The following is a 23,225-nucleotide window of genomic DNA, read 5'->3' on the forward strand; positions in this document are numbered from 1 at the left end:
TAAAATCCTGGTTTATGTTGCTTGCTGTCAGTGGGGAAGCAGCAGTGATCTGTTGTGTGTGGAGGGAGAATATGGGGACAGCCTGAGTGGTCACTGACCACTGGGCAAGATTCATGTACAAGGCCTTGGGGAGGTGATGTTTCCGAAGAAGTCCTGGGACCCTGAGCCCCACTGTGTGAGTGAATACTTTTCCACATACCTCTCAGACAGCCCTTGTATCTCAGCACCTCTAGTCAGGAGGGCTTAGCGGACATTGTATTCTCAAGAGGATTGAATGTAGTGTAAGAATATCCTTAACTGCTTAATTGCAAGCCACTGAGAAAATACTGGGGACAAAATTTATCACTTTCTGATAAGCAACAGTGGTGAACAACCCCCTTGTAGCAGCCAGGGTTTTTTATTCCGCCAGTCACATACTTCAGTCCTTAGTCATGCTGCTCACAGCCCTCGGATGTTGACCTTTTCCCGGGCTGCACCAGATGAGTCCTCAAGAGCATCTGCTGCAAAGTTCCCACGTATCACTCAAGTGATGTTCAGTAGGATAGTCTTTAAAGAAGGTCTTATGGAACAGACCCCCACCGCCTGCACAACCTCAGTATGTGTGGACCGAGCTGTGGAGTCTGCAGTCATCGCCCGTGTCCGCCTGACCCAGTTGGCCGACACCCCCCGGCTCACAGACCAAGGATTCCAGAATTCCCGTGACGTCTATGATGCAACTTCCCTGCTGTGGAGTGTTCTGAGACGCTGGATAGGAAGAGACACCTCAGAGGAGTTCAGAGGGATGCTGAAGATAGTTCTTTCTGCTGTCTGACCACCCTCTCAATAGTGTAGAGATGAGGCTCCCTCTCTCCCTCCTTCCCCCACTCTGTCTCTCTCACTTCTCTTTCCTCTCCTACCCCTTCTTCCCCCCTCACGGTGTATGGTGCTACACAGTGCCCATGCACATCTATGCTGAGGCCAGGGAAGACATTGGATGTCTCCTTCTATTGCTTTTTTTTTTTTTTTTTTTTTTTTTGGAGACAGAGTCTCTAGCTGAACTTGAAGCCCCCCTGTCTAGGCTAGGCTGGTTGGCCATCGAGTACCCATGATCCATCCGTCTCCATATCTAATACTTGGGTTACAGGCATACATGTCCATGCTCAGCTTGTATGTGGCTGATCAGGATTTGGACTCAAATCCTTTTGCTTGCACAGTAAACACTTTTTAGCCCCTGTACCATCTCCCTAACCCCTTTCTTTTTTTTCTTATAATTATTTTATTTTTATGTGTCTCTCTGTCTCTGTCTTCCTCTCTCTCTCTCTCTCTCTCTCTCTCTCTCTCTCTCTCTCTTTCTCCCCCCCCCCCCCGTGTGTGTGTGTGTGTGTGTGTGTGTGTGTGTGTGTGTGTGTGCGCGCGCGTGTGCCTTCAGAGGCCAGAAGAGGGTGTTAGATCCCTTGGAGCTGGAGTTGCACATGGTTATGAGCTATCTGATGTGGGTGCTAGGAATTGAACTTGGGTCTTCTGCAAGAGCAGCAAGTGCTCTCAACTGCCCAGTCACCTCTCAAGCCCTTGTCCTGACTTCTGTCTGGCAGGAGCTGATGGAGCTGGTCTGAAGAAGACAAGAGGTGGCGCCATCCTTCCAGATGTCTCCATGTATCTGGGAAAGCAGATGGAGAATTTACCATGCTGGTTTATGTTCAGGTGTCAGAAAAGGCGAGAAACAATCACTACTTCTGTTTGAAGTAAAGAGGAGCCTAGAGCCATGGGGTCAGCACAGCCCCACTATTTTGGGTGTCTGGTCTTCTGGGATGCCTGGAACCTTACACTCTTGTGGGTTGGTTGGATGCCAGCTTAGGGGTGAATCATACAAAGCAGTGAGGAAATAGGAAAGGGGGGGGGCCGGGCGCGGGAGCCCACAAAGACATGATCCCCAAAGAAAGAGTCTGGGTAGCCAAAGCAATGCTAATTAAAGCAAAATATTGTGTTTGCCTATCAGTGCAGGGAAACCTCCATGCTGCTGACCACAGTGGAAAAATGACTGTCTTTCTGTGAGGGCGTGTTGAAGTGGTGGCTTTTTTTTATATACTTTTTGCCTAGCTAGTTTACTTTTAGGAATGCATCCTAAGGCTGTGCAACATTTTAGCAATGTGAGTTTTCATTTCAACCATGTATACAGTGGCAAAGAGATTTAGAAGCAGGATTATATGGCAAAATTCTAGAGAAAAACAACTTTAAATTTATTTATCTTTATTTTATGTGCATTGGTGTTTTGCCATGGGTGTCTGGTCCCCTGGAACTGGAGTTACAGACAGCTGTGAACTGCCATGAGGGTGCTGGGACTTGAACCCTGGTCCTCTGAAAGAGCGGTCAGTGCTCTTAACCACTGAGCCATCTCTCCAGCCATCTCTCCCTGAAAGACAACTTTAGAGAGGGAAGATTTGTTTTGGTCCATGGTTTCAGAGGCGTCAGCTCATCATGGTGAGGAGGGAATGGCAGAGAAGAGCATCATACATGGCAGCCAGGAATTAGATAGTACCTGTGCCGTGGCACTTCCTGTCCTTCATCCAGGAGACATCCTACTGGCTGGTGCCACTCCTCTCTCCGACTTAAAGTCATCCTTTTTGGACACCCCTCGCAGACACACATGCAGAAGTGTTCTCTCCTAAATTCTTAGGTATCTATCAATCCAGTCTAGTTCACCATCAAGATTAACCACCACAGTAATAAATAATAACTACATAGAAGAAAAATTAGACATAATGTCTGCTATATACTATTCAATTAAAAAGCAGGTGTGTGTGTGTGTGTGTGTGTGTGTGTGTGTGTGTGTGTGTGTGTGATTTTTTTGAGACAGGGTCTCTCTACGTAGCCTGGCTATCATAATACTCTTCTAAATAGACCACACCCTGCCTTAAAAAAGCAGTTTTCACCGGGCAGTGGTGGCACACACCTTTAATCACAGCACTCGTGAGGCAGAGGCAGGTGGATCTCTGTGAGTTCGAGTCCAGCCTGGTCTACAAAGCGATTTCCAGGAAAGGCGCAAAGCTACAGAGAAACCTTGTCTCGAACCCCCCCCCCCCAAAAAAAAAGCAGTTTTCAAACTGAACATGGTGGTGAACACCTTTAATCCCAGCACTTGGGAGGCAGAGGCAAGTGGATCTCTGAGATCAAGGTCAGCCTGATCTGCAGAGAGATAGAGAGATCAAGAGATCTCAGTTTCCAAGGCAATGTGTAGGAAAGGATTCCAATTGGTTTTCAATCCCCAGTGCTGGAATTGAACCCAGTGACTTGCAAATGCCAGGGTGCACTTGCAAATGCAAAAGAACTCTACCCATGGGTGACATTCCCAGCCCTTGTTTTTTTGACACAGTGTTTCACTATGTAGCTCAGGCTGGCCTTGAACTTGTTATGTAGTCTATGGTTTTTCAAACTCTTGGTATGGGGGCTGTAGGCATGCGCAGTGATTCACATTTTTTAAAGTTAATAGATACAGAGTTAAGACGGAGAATGAGCACTGCAGCTTTGATGGCGATCGACCCAACAGCTATATGACATGGTTTTTTTTTTTTCTCCCTTTTACCCGTTTGCATTTGCTCAGATCTTTAGCATTGATATGCATAACTTTCCCAACAGAGAGGGAGAAGCACATTAAAAATATTTTTAAGAGAAGAGAAAAGTAGCTGAATCAGACGTGACAGTGGAGCAGAAGAAGCGAAGAAGCCAAGAGCCCCTTTTCTAGGGAAGATGTGGCACTGTGTAGGGACACACCCATGGAGTCTGGGGAAAAGGGTGTAGCAGTCCATAGGCGTGCAAAGCCAGAAATTAAGAGTTCTCTTTTTAAATTACAAGATCACATTTTTTCCCCATTTCTTCCTGGAACAAGATTAGAGGATCTCCAAGACTCTGAAACTCTTGGAGTGGGGACAAGGGCCACAGAGCACAGGGCACAGCCTTGGCCACCTGGTGTCCCACATTCAGATCCTGGCTTATATTTCCTACTAGAACAGCCTAAGTTCTGAGCCTCTGTGCCTTGATTTCCTCCTTGGGATAAAGTTCTTGTTGATAGTTCTCAACAGTCATCATCCAACCTGCAGCCCACAGGCCACAGGTGTCCCACGAGAGCTATGAGCAGCCCAGACTGTTTGTAGATGACAATGTCAAAAGGTTGGACAACCCTGCCTAGGACGTGCCATCAGATGACGATGACCCTCAGTGGGTGTGTGAAGCCAGAGGAAACACGGATCCCTACACAGATCATGCTGTCTCCTCCTGGGGATGCATTCCAATGATGAAATTTAATTTGTAAATTAAAGCCTGATGTCTTATGGTTTCTATTGCTGTGAAGAGACACCATGACCATGGCAACTCATAAAGGAAAACATTTAATTGGGGTGACTTGCTTACAGTTTCAGAGGTTCAGTCCATTATCATCATGGCGGGGAGCATGGAGGCAGATATGATGCTGGCTACGTCTTGGTCAGAAGGCAACAGGAAGTGGACTCTATGTGTCACACTGAGCAAAGCCTGAGCAAAAGAGACCTCAAAGCCCACCTCGACAGTGACACACTTCAAAGGGGCCACACCTCCCAATAGTGCCACTCCCTATGAGCTTGTGGGGGTCAGTTACATTCAAACTACCACACCTAGTAAGAGGTTCACAGCATATCATGAAATTTAAAAAAATTATACACTCCAATACAACTTCAATGGATCTTCTCTGCTTTCTCTCTTTGTGCTTCTCAATTTTTGGTCAACTTGATACAAGCTAGACTCACCTGGAAAGAGGGACCCTCAATGGAGGAGTCACCTCCATGTGATTGACTTGTGGGCATGTCTGTAGGACATTTTCCCAATGATGTTGCAGGGCCCAGCTCACCGTGGGTGGAGCCATCCCTAAGCTATTGTATATAAGAAAGCTGGCTGAGCAAGCCATGAGAAGCAAGCCAGTAAGCAGCTCCCCTCCATGGCTTCCGCTTCAGTCCCTGCCTCCACATTCCTGCCTTGAGTTCCTGCTTTGAAAGCCACACAAACCCTTTCTTCCCCAAGGTGCTTTTGGTCCTGGTGTTTACCACAGCATAGAAACAACCCTAACTAGGACACTCTTTCTCCAAGCATTTTATCGTGCTGGTTTTCACTGTCCTGGCTTAACTTTCTTCTGTCTACATAGTTTTGAGGAAGGTTTTTAGCACCTCAGCTTGTGAGTCTTCTCTGTCCTGAGGAAGCACATTGTGGCTTTGTTCTTTCATATCTGAGCTTCCAGCCTCTGAGCTCTTGTGCTTTGGGGTCATCACTACTAAGACAATGGTTACCTGAACATTGGTACTTCATGTTGTGATGGGTCCAATATCAGAATAGTGATAAGATAAGCTACTGACTAATGAATGGGTGGGTGGTGTAGACAGCCAAGATACAAGATACAGTGTACCATGGGGTGATTGACATCATGGATAGAAGAGGTAGAGGGATGTGGTGTAGGTCAGCATGAGATTTCATCATCACACTACTTGAAATAACTGCACAATTTAAAAGGAATGAGTTGTTTATTCTTAGAATTTTCCACATAATGTTTTCCCATGAAATTGAGGATGGGAGTCTGAAATTGTGAATGGGGGTATAGCTCCTATCTGAGAAACATAGGAGTCAGGGGTGTGTGTGTGTGTGTGTGTGTGTGTGTGTGTGTGTGTGTGTGTGTGTTAATGTAGTTGCAAATCGCTCAGCTTGACCTTTGGCAGGTCACTGACTTTCTAATTTCCAAAAGGAAGAGAGAGAGAGACAGAGAGAGAGAGAGAGAGAGAGAGAGAGAGAGAGAGAGAGAGAGAGAAGGAAGGAGGAAGGAAGGAAGGAAGAAAAAGAAAGAAAGAAAGAAAGAAAGAAAGAGAAAGAAAGAAAGAAAGAAAGAAAGAAAGAAAGAAAGAAAGAAAGAAAGAAAGAAAGAAAGAAAGAAAGAAAGAAAGAAAGAAAGAAAGAAAGAAAGAAAGAAAGAAGAAAAAAGAAAAAAGAAAAAGAAAGCATAAAGAGCTGGGTGGCTAGGTGTGCTGATGCATGTCAGCATTCAGAAGGTGGATGTAAGAGGGCTTCTAGTTCCAGGCCAGCCTGGCCTACACAGTGAGACCCATCTCAAACAAACAAACAAACAAACAACAAAAACAAAAACAAAAACAAAGGGGAAGCATCAAAGACAAAAGCAAGACAAGACAAAGCAAAACCCCAGACTTCAGAGCCAGGTCACCTAGGCTCACGTAGTTCAGCCCTTGGGCACTCACCGATGTCCTAGAGGTGCACCACACTAGGCTGTCAGAGTCATGTCTGCCACAGCCGAGAACAGTTCTGTTCACTTAGAGCCTGGCCTCACCTGAGAAGGATGTCTGAGGGTTAACCAAACAAATAAAATAAATGCATGTGACCTGGAAGGAGATGAACAGTATTTCATTGCCATAATGTCTGGGAATTCTCTAGCTTCATGGTTAGAAGCATGTGTCCAAGGATTCATTCCTTCCTTACTGCATGTTTAAAGCAGAAATGGAACCTGATTTCCGTGTTCAGAGGTGGGGCCTTGGGGAAGTGACCAGAATTAGATAAAATCATCACAGTAGGGACTGTCATTGAATCCTGGTGACTTCAAAGAAGAAGGCATGAGACAAGAAGAGATACACACACACACACACACACACACACACACACACACACACACACACACACACACACACGTCCTTTGCCGTGTGATGTCCAGTGTTAGCCTTTAAACTTTGACAGTGGAGGTCACTGTCAGGTGACCTTGAATTGAACCAGAAGAGCCAGCATCTAAAACAACTTTCCCTTCTATGTTTCTGTTGTTGTTTGCTTGTTTTGGAAGTGTCTTATTAGCCTAGGCTGGCCTCAAGCTTGCTGTGTAGTTGAGGATGATCTTGGACTCAAAATTCTCTTGTCTCCATTTCCCACGTGCTGAGACTACAGGTAATGCTAAGGATTGAACCCCAGGTCTTGTGCTTGCTGGTAAGCACTCTACCAACATCTCCAGCTTCTTCAGGGTTTACTGAGTCCACCGTCTGTGTTATTAGAGACAAAACAGACAAATGCTTGTTAGGTTTTCAGCCTTGGTACCTGGCTAAAATCTCCTTTGGCCAGACAGTCCAGTGTGCGGTTTCATCGACTGTGCTGAGACTTGATGTTGACTCAGCTTGGGGTTCCTTTTGGCAAGTCTGTGGGTCCTTGCAGGGAATCCGTCCTGTGGAGTTGTTGAACACAGCTTCCAGAAACTCGTGAACTGTCAGGTCGTTAATCTCATTGTTTCTGGATTCCGTGCCAGGGCTGTGTTGTGTGGGGAGTCTGCATGGCAGCTAAGGATCGGCCGATGGACCCGATTTCCTTTTCCTTCTGTTGGTATTTGTCTCATGCATGTTGAAACGACCCTTGCACCTCACCCAGTTGTACCTTCCTGGCGGACTGACTTCCGTTAGCTGTTCCCTTCGGGCTCTGGTAGTCTTGCTCTGGAGCCGGTGTCCTCTCACTTTGGACCGGCTTTCTCTTGGCTGAGCTGCGCACGGTGTATCTTCCTCCACCTTTTCGTGGTGAGTCTTTCGGAAGACTGTGTAGTTTGATTGTATTGTTCAATCTGTTTTAGTGACTTTTGCCTTTTAATTGGAGCATCTACAGTGCTTTCCTAAAGTCTCAAAAAGGCTGTATTTTGTTTTCAGTCCTTACCACTATTGGGAAGTAGCGGAACCTTTAGGACGCGGTTCTCAACCTTCCTGATGCACGACGCTTTAATACAGTTCCTCATGTTGTGCTGACCCCCAACCATACAATTATTTTCATTGCTACTTCATCACTGTAACTTTGCTACTATTAGGAATCATAATGTAAATATCTGATATATAAACCCTGTGAAAGGGTCATTCAATCCCCAGAGGGGTGGCGACCTACTGCTTTAGGAGACGAAGCCTACTGGAAAGAATTTAGGCCATGGGGGCATGCCTTCAAAAGGAATACTGGGGGGCTGGGAGGTGACTCAGTTGGTAAAGTGCTTGCTGCATAATAATGGAGCCCTGAGTTCAGATGCTCAGTACCCACATAAGAGCTGGGCATGGTGGCATATACGTATAATCCCAGGGCGTGGAGGTAAAGACAGATGGGTCCTGTAGGACTTGCTGGCCAGTCAATGGAGCTGAGTCAGTGAGCATCAGGTTCAATGGAGAGACCCTGTCTCAAAAAATAAGGTGGAGAGCAATTGAGGAAGTCTGCCTCTGGCCTCCACACAAGTGCAAACACCAGAGAAGGAGAGAGAGGGAGATGAGAGAGACATTGGAACCCCAACCTCTTCTCCCTCCCTTTATTCCCTGGAGAAGAGCAACCTCCTTTGCCATGTGCTCCTTCTATATTATACATGGAGCCGCCACATGCCCAAAGTAATGTGACCATGTGACCATGGACTGAAACTTCTGAAGCCGTGAGTCAAGATGAATCCTTCCTAGTCGATTATCCCAGGTGGTTCATCACAGCAACAGCAAGATCACAAGTCAAGTATTTTTTTTTTCAGAATTCCTTTATTTACCCACTGCAGTGACCTGTTCTATTTCTCTTGTTTTGCTGTTCTTAGGGTGATTAACACAAACCTTAGAGCATGCATCTGTCAAAGCTTGTTAAATCTGTTAGGAAATAGACTTGTAGCCAGGAGATGGTCTCGCATGCCTTTAATCCCAGCACTTGAGAGGCAGAGGCAGGCAGATCTCTTTGAGTTCGAGGCCAGCCTGGTTTACAGAGCGAGTTTCAGGACAGCCAGGGTTACACAGAAAAACTCTGTCTCAAAAAACAAGCAAGCAAACAAACAAACAAACAAACAAATAGACTTGTGCCATTGCCCAGACCACACACTTTACACTTCAGTCCAGCTTTTTGTGCTGCTGTTTCCAGCATTTTAATCACACACACACACACACACACACACACACACACACACACACACACACACACACACACACACACACACATTGCTGTTGCTGTTTATTATTATGGTCATGATGGAACTCTGAATACCAAACCCAGGGTCACCCATGATAGGCAAGTGCCCTACCACTGAGCTACCTCGCCAGTGCACAGTGCAGATATTTTAGGACATAGGATATTGTTATTATTTTACACAGTGGGTTTGCATTCAGGTGTGCTCATGTAGTTTTCTACTCCATCTTTCATTCCTTCCTAAACCTCCACACCATTACTGGGGCTACTTTTCCTTTGACTTAAAGATCTCCTTCTGGTACCTCCATATTTGTTTGTCTCCGTGTTCTCATCTTCATCCCCCACCCCCACCCCCGCCGCCCCATGCACATAGATAGACTGCTGTTACTCTGTCAGCCCTTAGAAAATGTTACCGCTATCTTCTTGCTTCCTCATTTTTGTAGAGAGGCTTCCTGATGGTCTTCAGATGGAGCATGCCCATTCCCTTCCAGCTATGTGTGAGACTTCCTCAGGCTCTGATTTTCCACAGTCCCTGTGGTAGCCCAGAGGTGCTTTCCTCTCTAAGTACACTGCTTGGTCTTGCTACTGTTCCTCAGTGTCAGGAAAATTCTTCACTATTGCTCTTAAATGCTTCCTCTGTACGTTCTTCCTCTCCTCTCCCTGGGTTTCTGAACATGCTATTTACACTCCGTGTCCTAATTTGTCTCTATCATCAGTCCTTTTGATTTCTATCTCGTCAGTCCTTGAAGGGCCACTGAAAATTTCAGTGAGCTCTCCGACCTACTGGGCACTGTCTTGGGAAAAGCAGAGACCTATGTAAGTGCACCTCAATGTCCATCCTTTCTCTCTGGATCCTGGGCTCTTTGAGCCCACGCAGCCTCAGTAGCCTTCCACTGTCAGGTTTCACCTAATGACAGGTGGGGGCGGGGTGCACCGGATATGGACGGGACAGGACACTCAGGCATTGTTTAAACATCCTAGAATGTTCCCTCACAAACCTGGATGGTGGACATCCATCCCTCCATGTGGCCTCTTGATGCAATCCAGTGACTTGTAAACAAGCTGTGTGAGGCTGTTGTGGGCGTGACCTAGCATGGCATTTTACATTCAGTGTTGTTCGTGAGCAGAAGGAACCACGGCAAAGGAGTGATGGACACAAGCCACGACTGCGGGTGTGGTGGCTCTCGCCTGTACTCCCAGTGCTTGGAAGCTGAGGTGGACGGATCACACTATGAGTTTGATTCAGAGTCAGACCACATCTCAAACCAAGCAAAAGAAAACAAAAAAAACGCCAAGAATACAACCAAGACATAAAGTAGTAAAGTCCTTATCACATCGGCGTGCTATGCTTTAGCGTTACTGCACGTTTAGACAAAGGCGATACTGTGGGTTTGTTCCCACCGTCCTCACAGCAAGCATGGAAAAGGCAGGGATGACGTCACAGAACACTTTACAGGTATCTACAACCTTTATCCTAGACTAATGACTCTCTCTCTTTTTCCAGAAAGTTTCTGCTGCCACCCCTGACCTCCTCTCAGCACAGGACAAGGATGGAGATGCCTCCTGGCTCACGCTTCTATGGCTGTTTGGCTGTGTTTGTCGTCCTGCCCTCCCTGAGCCTGGCACAGTATGAGAGCTGGCCCTACCAGCTCCAGTACCCTGAGTACTTCCAGCAGCCAGCTCCCGAGTACCACCAGCACCAGGTACCCTCTGATGTGGTCAAGATCCAGGTACGCCTGGCGGGCCAGAAGAGGAAGCACAATGAAGGCCGTGTGGAGGTCTATTATGAAGGCCAGTGGGGCACTGTGTGTGATGATGATTTCTCCATCCATGCTGCCCACGTTGTCTGCCGGGAAGTGGGTTATGTGGAAGCCAAGTCCTGGACTGCCAGCTCCTCCTACGGCCCAGGAGAAGGTAAGAGACTGTGCTGTGGAGCTAAGTGTATATCACACAGCGAGGCCAGGATATGCCCTGATTAGCCTGCAAAGAAAGCTGTAATTGCTATTAAGCATGACTTCCCAAGAGGTTTTCTATCTGCCCTGCAAGCAGGGTCTTGCTGGAAGGCTGGTGGGAGGCCCCTCCAGGGAATGATAGAGGGAGCAACCATCATGAACTCTCCAGGCTATTCCTGCTTTGAGCAGGATACGTCTCAGGCAAGCCAAGATGGTCGGTGACCTCAGTCAGTAGGTGAAATTAGCCTGTGCCCATCTCTCTAAGCCATATTCCGTGTCTAGGGGTTGCAGTATCATTCCTGCATCCAGATTTCTCCCTCCAAGTAGGGCTTTCACTCTTTCTCAAAAGGGCTCCACAGGCTAGATTTCTACCCACAAGAAGATCATCATCATCATTATTATTTTATCGTGTCTACGTGTGTGTGTGTGTGTGTGTGTGTGTGTGTGCACTTTTATTCAACTAGGTTGTGTTGTTGTTGTTGTTGTTGTTTTGAGGTCTCTTGATGGCTAAGCTGTTAGGCCAGCAAGCCTCAGGGATCCCCCTGTCTCTGCCTCCCTGCCATTGGAACTACAAATGAGCACCACTACACATATCTTCAACTTGCTCTTTCAACTTTAACATGATTTTACAGCATTGGTTGTCATAGGAACAGAGTCACACTGATTGTTAACCTCAAATTGGCCTCTTCTTTCCTTCCATGTTAGACTCAAGTAAATTTATCCTGAAACAACAATAACAAAACAAAATAACGAGACTGGAGAGAGGCCTCAGCACACACTGCTTTTCTAGAGGACCTGAGTTTGATTCCCAGCACTCATCTCAGGTGGCTTACAATAGCTTATAGCTAGCTCGGGGTTTAGGGGTGGTCTGAGACTTCTGGAGGACTCTGAGGGTACCTGCTGTCATGTGCAAGCACCTACACACAGATAAACACACATACACAGAATTAAATATAATTTTGAAACACATAAGAGAGAATTTTGAGGGAGGGCCGGTTTTCGTGACTCAAACTCTTAGCCCAGAGCCACGCTGAGCTAACAATACAGCTTTGCAATGTAGATGTGCTCTGAAAAAAAGCATCATGTGGCATCATAAAGGATTCTTACAAAAACAACTCTGAGGTCACCAGGTGAGAGGGTGGTATCTGAGAACCTCTCTTGTACAGGTGGTACCATCATCAAGCAAAATGTTGTGTGGCGTGTGATTGACATCTGGAAGATGGACCCTTGAAGAATTGGTGTGCCCTAGTTGGGAATGCAGGTGTGGGTGAAAGGCATCATTTGCAAACAGATGTTCTTGGGGCCAGGAGATGGCTCTGTGGGGAAAGAGCTGGCTGTGTGAGTGTGAAGACCTGAGTTTGGCTCTCTAGCACCTGCCTAAAAACTGGGCATGGTGGCATGTACATGAAGCCTCCATGCCGAGGGAGTGGAGACAAGTGGATCCCTGGAGCTCATTGGCCAGCCAGCCTAGCCAATTGGTGGGCACCAGGTTCAGTGAAAGACTCTGTCTCAAAAAGTCAAGTGGAAAAAGGTACCTGATACCTCCGGTGTCCACACAGGCTTACACACACACACACACACACACACACACACAGTATTCTTCCAGGAACTGCGCCTCCACTCCAGATTGGTAAATCAAGTACCTGCTCCCCTACTGAGTTGACCACAGGCCTTGGCATGAATTAGACTGTTGGACTTGAGTGAGCTGTCTACACTCCCTGGACCAGAGGATCAATGCCATGATAACTGTACAAAACTCTCCTGTGTGAGCATGAAAATGCAGAACATTTCAGACTTAACCCAGGATGTGCTGATCTCAAAGTTTGGTGTGTGACTGAACCTGTAGCAGGTTGGAGGGACAGTGAGATAGACAAGTTAAACTCCCCTCAGCCCTCCCTCCTTTCAGTTATTCTAGAAATGACAGGAAGAAAGGTGTACTGCTTTCTGCATACCTCACCTCCAGGCAGTGGTGAGTTTCCTATGGAAGAACTGGCCCATGCTGAGAGTCACATGTTCCGAAAGCTTGTTCTGGGTTACTTGGCAACCATGAGAGCCAAAGCAGCCAAGACTGATTAGTTGGAGCCTTTAAAACCACTTCCTGTCTCTGACTAAACTTCCGGTGTTCGTCCATATGTCCACATCTGTTTATTCTGCTATCCGAGTGAACCAGGGCTTACGTCAGATTTTTATTTTCCATTCCAGATTATTGTATCCTCAAAATTTTATGACAAGTACTCTCCAACAATGGTGGCTTTTACCCAGTGACAGATTTATTTTTTAATCATATTTGCAGCAAATCTATCACCAAATATCTGTGGATCTTTGCCCACAGGAGCCAGCAGGGGGTGGCAGGACAGGTTCACTTGTTGGGTAGGACTTTGCTACTGGAGGATGACCAGGATCAAAGGGTTCAGGAGAATGGAGAAGACTTGAAAGGTAGCTAATAAAATGTTGGTTTACAGAATCCTTGATGAATAAGGAAGGGAGAGACGTGAGGAGGAAGGAAGGATCCTGCAAAACTACTCTAACGGATGGGAAGTGATCTCGGCTGAAGTAATACTAACAAGAATGTGCTGGAAAGATGGTGGGAGATACAGCTGCAGAACATGATGGTTGAGATGGAGGTTGAGGAGGGTACAGTTGTTGATTACAACCAGGGCTGAGCCATGACCTTGCAGAGCAGCAGGAGCTAAGGACAAGAGGGTCTCTCTAGAAAGAAGACGTGACCGAGTACTGAACTTCTAAAGGCCATCTGTGTGGACACTGAAGCCATCGAGGGTTATGACAGCTGCAGTTTAAGGAAAGGATGGGGAGAAACAGATACTAGATGAGCTGAACACTGCAATGCCAGGGGATTTAAGAGTTGAGTCGTCTGAGAGACGAGAAAAAGATGGCTCAGTCAATAAAGAGCGAATGAAGACCCAAGTTTGGTCCCTACCCACCTCCCCACCCCATCCCCACTCACACAAGAAGTGGAGGTGGCAGCTGAACCCGGTGAGATGTACTTGTGATCCCAGCACTGGGAAGTAGAAACGGGCAGGTCATGGAGCTCACGGGCTAGCCACTCTAGCCTACTTGGAGAGTTTCAGGCCAGTAAGAAAACCTGCCTCACAAAATCAGGTGGTCAGCACCTGAGGTTGTCCTCTGGTCTCCACATGCACATGTACAAACGTTCACACACACACACACACACACACACACACACACACACACACACACACACACACCCTTGTGCATACTCTTATACACACACACACACACACAGAGTCCATCCATGTGCATGTAAAGTGGCACGTGGTTTGCACCATGAGAGAACTACTAAATATAAGTGTATTTAAGTTTTCATCAGCCTCAGTGGAGGTTTTATTTTAGCACTGGGTGCGTGGTGTGCACCAAGTAAATATGAGCTGGCTGTTCTGCTTTGGTGTAGGAGAATACAGTTGATGAAACAGTATAGGGTGTGATGACCAGAGTCTGGCCAGTGTCCTGACTGGGGCTGCTGCTGCTGGTAGTACCCAGTGGAGTCTGACCTGGGAGTCAGGCTCTGTGGTTGGGCTGGGAATGATGTAACTGACCCCATAGCAGGCTGCCCTTCTGGAGTCTCCAGGCACCTCCAAGGTTCAAGCTGTCATAATGAAAATAGGATAATCACCAGGAATCCCCTGGATTTTTCAGCCTAACCTGCAAGCAGGTCTCAACTCCCAAAACCTCTCTAAGCCCAGGCAAACCATGGCCCTTTCTAAAGAGGGCAGCTGGCCCATTACATACCCTCTGATGGGCTTTCGCAGTAACCTGAAACAGGTTGGGCACTCTCCACTCAACCGTACCAACACTGACAAGGACCCTGCATGTTCTAACTCTGGATAACTTCCATTGCCCTGATCAAACTGAGGACTCAGCATCCAAACGCTGTTTCCTTTATGCTCCGCTTCTTCCAAAGCATTAGTTAATTTGTTTACATTCTTCTTTCATGGGAAGATGGGTTTCTGTGAGTGAGTGGAAAGAGTAAAACAATTTTGTTTCTGATTGAATGGCTTTTTTGTGTCCTAGATATGAGCCTCATCCCAAGTACCACTTTCCTAGTATCTAGATGTCCCCAAGATGCCTAGAACCGCCTCACATGCCCACAGGCAGACATGCAAGCCGGGTGTGTTGGAATCACAGCTAATGGGCACTAGATATATTGGAGAAAACATTGACATGAAATCAGACCAAATAGAAAACTGTGGGTGGTGATACTATCTTAAGCAAAGTGTAGACTTGCATGTCCTCCATCTAATAGAAAGCATCATGGTCAAGCATAACAGAGAGCAAGACTCCCAGAAGAGAGCATGAAAGGCACAGGAAAGGGCAGTTCTGCTGAGTAACAGTTCCCTGGGTACCCCAGGGTGCTGATTTCACATGTTTTGCTGGTCCATGCAATTCCTTTAAAGACATTCTGAATTGTTCACAGTAGCCAAGTGATGGAATTAAGCTAGACATCCATCAAGAGATTCCTGAAAGCTGGACACAGTGGTACATGCCTTTAGTCTCAGCACTTGGGCGGCAGAAGCAAGTAGATCTCTGTGAGTTCAAGGCCACTCTGGTCTGCAGAGTGAGTCCAGGACATCCAGAGCTACATAATGAGACCCTGTCATTGAAAAAAAATGAGACAGAGAGGATTGAATGATGGAAATGCATGTACACACAATGGAATACTAGTCAGCTATCACAAAAACAAAATTATGTCATTGTGGGGAAAATGTATGAAACTGGAGACCATCATATGAAATGAGGCAAGCCAGGGCCGACCAGAAAAATATGTTTTCTCTCATACGTGAAATCTAGACTTTAAAAAAGGACTTGCACCAGGCAGTGATGGCATATGTCTTTAATCCCAGCACTCGGGAAGCAGAGGCGGGTGGATCTCTGAGTTCAAGACCAACCTGGTCTATATAGTGAGTTCCAGGACAGCCAGGGCTACACAGAGAAAATCTGTCTGGAAAACAAAACAAAATAAAACAAAAACAACCAAAAAGGGCCTTGAAAGCAGAAGGGAGTCTATTTGGGAAGAGGAGGGGATCAGTAGAGCTGGAGGGCAGGAGGAGATAGTGGGGTGAATAATATCAAAGTTCTTGATGTGCCTGCACAAGAATGTCATCATGAGCTCACTCTTTGAGACTGGTCATCAGTAGGTAGCCCTGACTGGCTTCAAACTCATGGGTGATCCTCCTGCTTCTGACTCCCTACTTCTGCAATTACAGGCATGTGCCACCACACCTGGCTTGAACCCCATTATTTTGTGTAGTATGTACAGTATAGATTATATACACAACACACACTGGGTGGAAAACAAAACGTTTTGAGCCATCCTCCATGCCCAAGTGAGGGTGGCTTCTTTGGCTACAGATGGAATAAGGGCACTGCCTCTTTTCACAATCTGCCCTTCAGCAGCTCAGTTCAGAATGTTCTGAGGAAGAAGCCTCGCTGGCAAGATGGAGGGGCCCTTCCGTTGCTAGTATGTAGTAAAACAAATACGAGCTTGCTGTAGAAACAGCCGTCTATTAGCAAGCGTGCGTTTCAGTGGAGCCTGACGGCTTGGAAACCAGCCCAGATTGGGAAAGTGGTTGGAAAACCTCAGTCCAGATGTTTTCAATCAACTCATTGTTCCCACAATGTGGCCAAAGCTCTGTCCTTTGAGCCCCAACCAGCCAGGCATCAGAGTACACACGTTGTAGTCAGGCTTGCAAGTCAGGAGACTGGCCCCGTGTCCTCCTTGGCCTGGAAGAACCTCGGCTTCACACATCAGTTTTCTAATCTCTATAATGGGAGTGTTTTCACTGGCTCTCCCACCCACTAGGGGAACCATGTAATACACTGGCTTTTCTACTTAGGAGGAAAAAAGGATCGGACATGTCCCTGGGCCCGTTTGTTAACTTGTTGGTCTTCATGGCAGCCTGTCTGTTGGATGTCACTTTGACTTTAGAAAGGGGGACAAGGTTTGTTTTAATAGTTGATTGAGTCACAGGTCACCCAAGCCCGTGGCAGACAGGCCATAAACACAGATTTGTTAGCCTCTTCTGTTCTGCAGGCCTCTAAAAGGAGCTGTGGGAAAATGGCCTTGGTTTACTTTGGTTTTGTAGTGCTCGGGTGGGGGAGTGGGAGGGGGGCAAAGTGCGTGCTGTGCAAATATGAGGACTTGAGTTCGAATCCCTAGCACCCACATAAAAGCCAAACAAGAAGGCTGTACCTATGTAATCTTGCACAGGGGGGCAGAGACAGCTGCATCCATTAAGATGTTGGGCCAGTCAGCCTAGCCGAATTGTCGAGCTCCAGGTTCAGAGAAGTGATCCTGTTGCAAAAAATAAGGTAAAGATCACTAGAGGAAGGCATGCTAATGGCAAGTTCTGGCCTCCACGAATGTAGGTGCACACATGTGGGCAACCTTTCACGTCTATGCATACACACACACACACACACATACACACACGTACATATGTACATATGTATGAAATCACTGTTTGAAAACAATCTGGCATCTTTTTATATTTTTATTTTTATTGCAATAAAATGTAGTGAGGATATTTACATCTTAACCATTTGAAGTGCGTATACAGTTCAGTCATGTTAAGTATGTTCCTATTGTCTTGCAAACAATTTCCAGAACATTCTTCCAAAACAGAAACTCTGGACCCACTAAATAACCACCTCCCATCCTTTTTGCAGCCCCTGGCAATTCCTAGTCTACTTGTTTTCTCAAAATTTGAGAACTCTATGTAGGAATCTTCCCGTATTTGGCCTTTCATGACCAGCTTTTCCCACTTAGCGGAATGTCCTCAAGGTTTGAAGTATGTTGAAGTATGCGTCAGAATTTTCCCTCCTGCAGTTTTGCCCTTATATGTATGCAGTTTGTCAACAGATGTCCGCTGCTTCTGTCTGTTGGCAGTTATGAATTGTGTTGCTGTGAATGTGGGTGTGCAAACACCTCCCCAAGGCCTCGCTTTCCATGTCTGTCCCTCCCTCCTTCCCCCTTTCCCTCCCTCCCTCCCTCTCTCCCTCCCTCCCTCCCTTCCTTCCTTTCTTGTTCTGGGGCCTTGTGAATACTAGACAGCACCTCATCACTAAGCTACATCCTGAGTCTTTTAAATATATATATATATATTGAGACAAGGTCTCACTCCATAGCCCAGGCTAGTCTGGAACTCACTGTGTAGCCCGGTCTAGCCTCAAACTTCTGGCAGTTGCTTGAGTGCTTTGATTACAGACATGGGTCTGAGTACATCTGTCCAGGCTGACCTGGATCTCACTGTGTAGCCTGGCTGGCCTCAAACTTCTGATCCTCTTGCCTCAGTCTCCTCAGGAGCTGTAATTATAGCTGTATGCCACTACACCTGGCTTCAGTTTTGGAATTCTGAATCATGTGATAGCTTTCAAGTTTGGAGGCTGGGGACATAGCTTGGTGGTTACACAAGGCCCAGAGACCTATCCCCAGCACTGGCCCCCATCACAATAAACTGGTCAAAACAACAAACAAACAAACAAACAAACAAAACGAGTTTTGAGGAACGCCATACTGTTTCCCACAGCATCTGCACCATTGATGCACACGGGCTTTAGTTTCTGCACATCCTCACCAGTGCAGTGCGTTCACTATTCCCTGTGGTTTTCTCCTCAGTGGGATACTTTCCTTGTTGTGACCAAGTGTCTGTCAAGAAGCATCCTAACGGAAGAAGGCTTATATTGACTCACAGTTTGGTAGGATAAAGTCCATCATGGTGGTGCCACAGTAGCCAGAGGCTGAAGCCTGGGACTCCTCACCACTTCTTGGCTTTGCCTTTGTTTTTGGTTTTGAGACAAGGTCTCACTATGTAGACCAGGCTGGCTGGCCTGGAACTCAGAGATCTGCATGCTTCTGCCTCCAAAGTGCTGGGATTAAAGACATGCACTACCAATCTGGTTTACTTCCCTCGTATCTTGACAGACAGAAAGCAGCAAACTGACAGGAAGTGTGTGGTCACACTATGAAATGTTAAGGCCCTCCCCCAGTGACTCACTTCCTTCCATCAAGGCCCCACCTCCAAAACCTTTCCCAACCTTCTAAAGCAGTCCCATCAGCTAGGGATCAAATACAGGAGCCTGCCAAGGACGTCTCACACCCAAGCCACACCACCACCCCAATGGCATGAGACAGCATCTCATGGTTAACCTTCTAGTGCTTTGCACATAGAATTTTCTACTAACACAAAGAAAGCCACGTTCCACAGTGACCTTGCTGTATGTGTAATGGTGGCTGCGTGTAATGGCCTGTCCCTGAACCAGGTATAGTGAAAAAGAGGAATTGAGAAGGCACTAATTGGAGAACTGACCCATAGGCTATGACTTGGTGCCCAGACCTATCTGAGCCAGGCTCTGTGTCTGTGAAGAGAGAGCAATGGTGTCACGTAGGTCTCCCCAAGGAATGGTAAAGTCAAGGTGGTAATGTATGTGGATGTGCGGTTAAACAGCAAACCCTTGATTATAGAGCAGATGAGCTCTATATACACCCCCACATCATGTACACATACATAGGAATAATGATAAATAAAACTCAACTTTGTGTGTGTGTGTGTGTGTGTGTGTGTGTGTGCATAAAATTTATTTATCTTTATTTTTTTTTTACATTGGTGCTTTGCCTGCATGTACGTTTATGTGAGGGTGTCAGATCTTGGAGTTAGAGACAGTTGTGAGATGCCATGCGGGTGCTGGGACTTGAACCCAAGTCCTCTGGAAGAGCAGCCAGTGCTCTTAACCACTGAGCCATCTCTCCAGCCTGAGCAGATGAGCTTTACCGTGAGTGGCCCCACATGCAGAGTCAGGTGAGGTTGACCTGTGTTGTAGGTGTAACTAACACCCAGACTCTCATCATTGTCCCCATTTTCAAGTCACTATAGAGAGGCAATGAGCTATCTCGAGTCATCCCACACCTCGACAGCTCACAAGTTTTTGTCTCCCCTTGTCTGACTTGCTGTCTCCATTTTACTGGTAGGAAAGGGGCTTTGACCTGGGGTTCTAAGCTATAAGAGACTGAACGAGAATTCGAACCCAGTTTAGTCTCCAAAACCTACTGCCTCTGGCATGGCTTGGTCTGGGAAACCTGATTGGAGTAACAAAAGAATGAAGAAAAGACAGAAGACTTATAGACAAACAGACAGACACACTCATGCACATACACACACACACACACACACACACACACACACACACACACACAGGTACAGGAAGGCTGGGGTTGGGTGGGCCGTGCTGGTTCTATGAAGGGGCCGCAGCTACAGCAACAATTCAGAACTTCTGCTCCTGCGTTCTGTATAGGCCAGAAGGAAGAATTAGCCAGTCTTAGCAGGAGGTCTCTGTGGGAGAGCAGTGAGTCTCAGACTGCAATCATCCTGGAGAAAGAAGCAGAAAGAAGGCCTGGTTACCAGGTTTTGTACATACCATCAACAGCCACACAGAGACCAAAGAAAGGCTTTGCCAGTTCCCATGGGGTTTTCATCCTTGTCAGTAATACACATTCACTCAAGACTTCATCTGCTCTGTGGTGGTTTGTTCCCCTGCCCCCAATAGGCTCATACATTTGTCCCCAGTTAGTGGAACTGTTTGGTAAGAGATTGTTTGTGAAGAATTGGGAGGTGTGGCCTTGTACTCCAGTTCACTCTCCCTGCCTCATGGTTGTATCTCTAGATGTGATCTGTCAGCTACGACTCCAGGACCATGCCTTCCTATATGCTGCCATGCTCTTACCATGATAGGCGTGGACTCCAACCCTCTGGATCCATGAGCCCTAAATAAAACACCTTCTTTTTAAAGTTGCCTTGGACACGGTGTTTTGTAACAACCATTGAAAAGTAAATTAGACAGCTCCTTACCCATTCACCCAGGGCTCCCTCTGTTCCCCACATAAGGCCCTGTTCTTCTGTACCGCTCAGATTGTTTAAATTTCATTGTCAGACTCGTGAAGAAGCACAGTGGGTAGAGGTCTCTTGAACTGGATCCCTGAGGCTCGTAACCATGGAAGGAGAGATCCAACTCTACAAAATTGCTCTCTGACCTCTACACTTTCTCACTGTCTCATATGCCCCGCTCCCCACACACATCATGTACACATACACAGGAATAATGATAAGTAAAACTAAACTTCATTGTCAAGGTGACTAGATTTGAAATCTCCTAGGAGACTCACCTCTGGGTGTGCCTATCATGATGTTTCCATAGAAATTTAACTGAGGAAGGAAGACCCACCCCGAGTGTGGGTGGTACCATCGAGGGTCCTAAACTAAATATAAAGAAAAACCAGGAAGCCAGCTGAGCACCTGAACTCACCTCTCTCTGCTTCCTGACTGGGGGACACAGTATGACCAGCCACCTCACTTCCCGATGTCATGCCTCCCCACTGTGATCGACTGCATCCCTTCGTAAACCACGAGCCAAAGTAAACCTTTCTCCCTTTATGCCTCTCTCAGGTATTTTCTCACACACTGAGAAAGGTATGATAGGCCACACAACTTTCAGGATTAAATCTAATTTCTGTCCTAAACTGTTTTCAAACCACGACCTCCTCAGATCACATCAGCTGCCTGTCCTGGCAAGGGAATCCCAGTGCTCCAAGATTAGGTGTGACAACCTTACATAAGAAAAAAAAAATTGATGGCTACACACACCGCCAAATTTGGGGAGAATTCCATGTAAGGAGCTAGCATCCTTGCCACCTGGAGCTGCACTGACAGGATCTTTCCTTTCTCTCCTCTACTTCCCGCAGGACCCATCTGGTTGGACAATATCCACTGCACTGGCAAAGAGGCGACCCTGGCAGCCTGCTCCTCCAATGGCTGGGGTGTCACTGACTGCAAGCACACAGAAGACGTTGGTGTGGTGTGCAGTGACAAGAGGATTCCTGGGTTCAAATTTGACAATTCACTGATCAACCAAATAGAGGTAAACGCTATGCTTTTTCCTTTTATGCTGTTGTGCACGTGGAATCTGGAACCTGTGTATACTCAGCCTCCACAGGCTCTCAATAGTGTCTTCACTTGAATGTATTCTCTCTTTTTTTTTGCGTATGACATGTCTTGCCTGCTTGTTGAATACTGGGTATATATGGGGATCAATACCAGCTAGATTTGATACAAGGACAAGTTGAAGGATTTCTGGAGCATGGATATCATGTGTACGGGTGTTTTGCTTGCATGTATGTCTGTGTACCACATGTGTACCTGGTGCTCAAGGGGGCCAGAGGAGAGCACTGGATCCCCTGGAACTGGGGTTGCAGAGGGTTGTGAGTGACCATGTAGGGGCTGGGGATTGACTCAGTCTTCTGGAAGAGCAACAAGTGCTCTTAACTGCCGAGCCATCTTAGAAAGAGAAGAGACTTGAAATCGCCCCTATTTAGGCTCCAGGAGACGTCCCCAGACTGTGCCCTAGACATTATCCTTCTGTGACTCCCACGGCCCTGCTCCTCTCTCCTGCGCTCCGAGAGCACACAGCACACAGTACACACTGGGACCTGGTCCAGCCTGCATGAAGCATGAGTGAGTTCCCATTCTCCCCTTGGCTAGAGTGTGAGGCCACTTCTAGTCATTGTCTTCAAACATGGTCATTCATTCATGATAACAAGAGTGTCATGGAGACCGTGCAGTTCAGGGATGGAATACCAGTAACCAAACTTTTGTTTTTCCATGGAACTGACATGGAAGAGAATGGGCTTGTGCAACCCAGTGTTCCAGAACTTCCCACGCCCACTCTATATCCTCTTAGGAAACAGTACCCACTTGTATGTGTCTCTGCTCTCTGATGAGACCAGAATCTCCTGGAAGACAGAAGCTACATCTTTTTTTAATTTTATTTATTTATTATGTATACAGTGTTCTGCCTGTATGCCAGAGGAGAACACTAGATCTCATTATGGATGCCTGTGAGCCACCGTGTGGTTGCTAGGCATTGAACTCAGGACCTTTAGAAGAGTAGCCAATGCTCCTAACCTCTGAACCATCTCTCTAGCCCCAGAAGCTACATCTTAATCATTGTTGCATCTGACACAAAGAACTCTGTGTACCACTTGTGAACAAATTTCCCACTCCTGAATTTCCTTCTCCCAAGCAATGCATACCAGAGATTACTGTTCCCTTAGGCAGAAATACACCCAAGATCAACTATTAAGCTATACTGTGAAGAGAAGCACACAGAGCAGACATTCATTCCTTCATGGCATTGCCCTGCCTCAGCAGACTCTGAGCTTATGTATGGCATTTTCGGTGGCCTTGGCACTTGGCTAAAAGCTCTACTCGGAGTGCTGAGAGAAGAAAAGTCTGGGCTCTGTGGCTAAGAAGA

The 23,225-nt window shown here is 46.7% G+C and overlaps 1 protein-coding gene across 6 annotated transcripts in view; it reads left to right on the forward strand.

Annotated features, from left to right (window-relative positions):
* Loxl2 (lysyl oxidase like 2) overlaps window positions 1-23,225 on the forward strand; it is an 89,104-nt gene that overhangs the window by 20,407 nt on the left and 45,472 nt on the right. For all 6 annotated transcript variants that reach the window (XM_042285080.2, XM_076545275.1, XM_016004951.3 and 3 more), the window contains 2 exons: window positions 10,439-10,848; window positions 21,658-21,833. In XM_042285080.2, the coding sequence (XP_042141014.1) occupies window positions 10,485-10,848; window positions 21,658-21,833 (540 nt within the window). In that variant the 5' untranslated portion in view covers window positions 10,439-10,484. The remainder of the gene's footprint in view (window positions 1-10,438; window positions 10,849-21,657; window positions 21,834-23,225) is intronic.

Source organism: Peromyscus maniculatus, chromosome 9, assembly GCF_049852395.1.
Source record: "Peromyscus maniculatus bairdii isolate BWxNUB_F1_BW_parent chromosome 9, HU_Pman_BW_mat_3.1, whole genome shotgun sequence".
Lineage (NCBI taxonomy): Eukaryota > Metazoa > Chordata > Mammalia > Rodentia > Cricetidae > Peromyscus > Peromyscus maniculatus.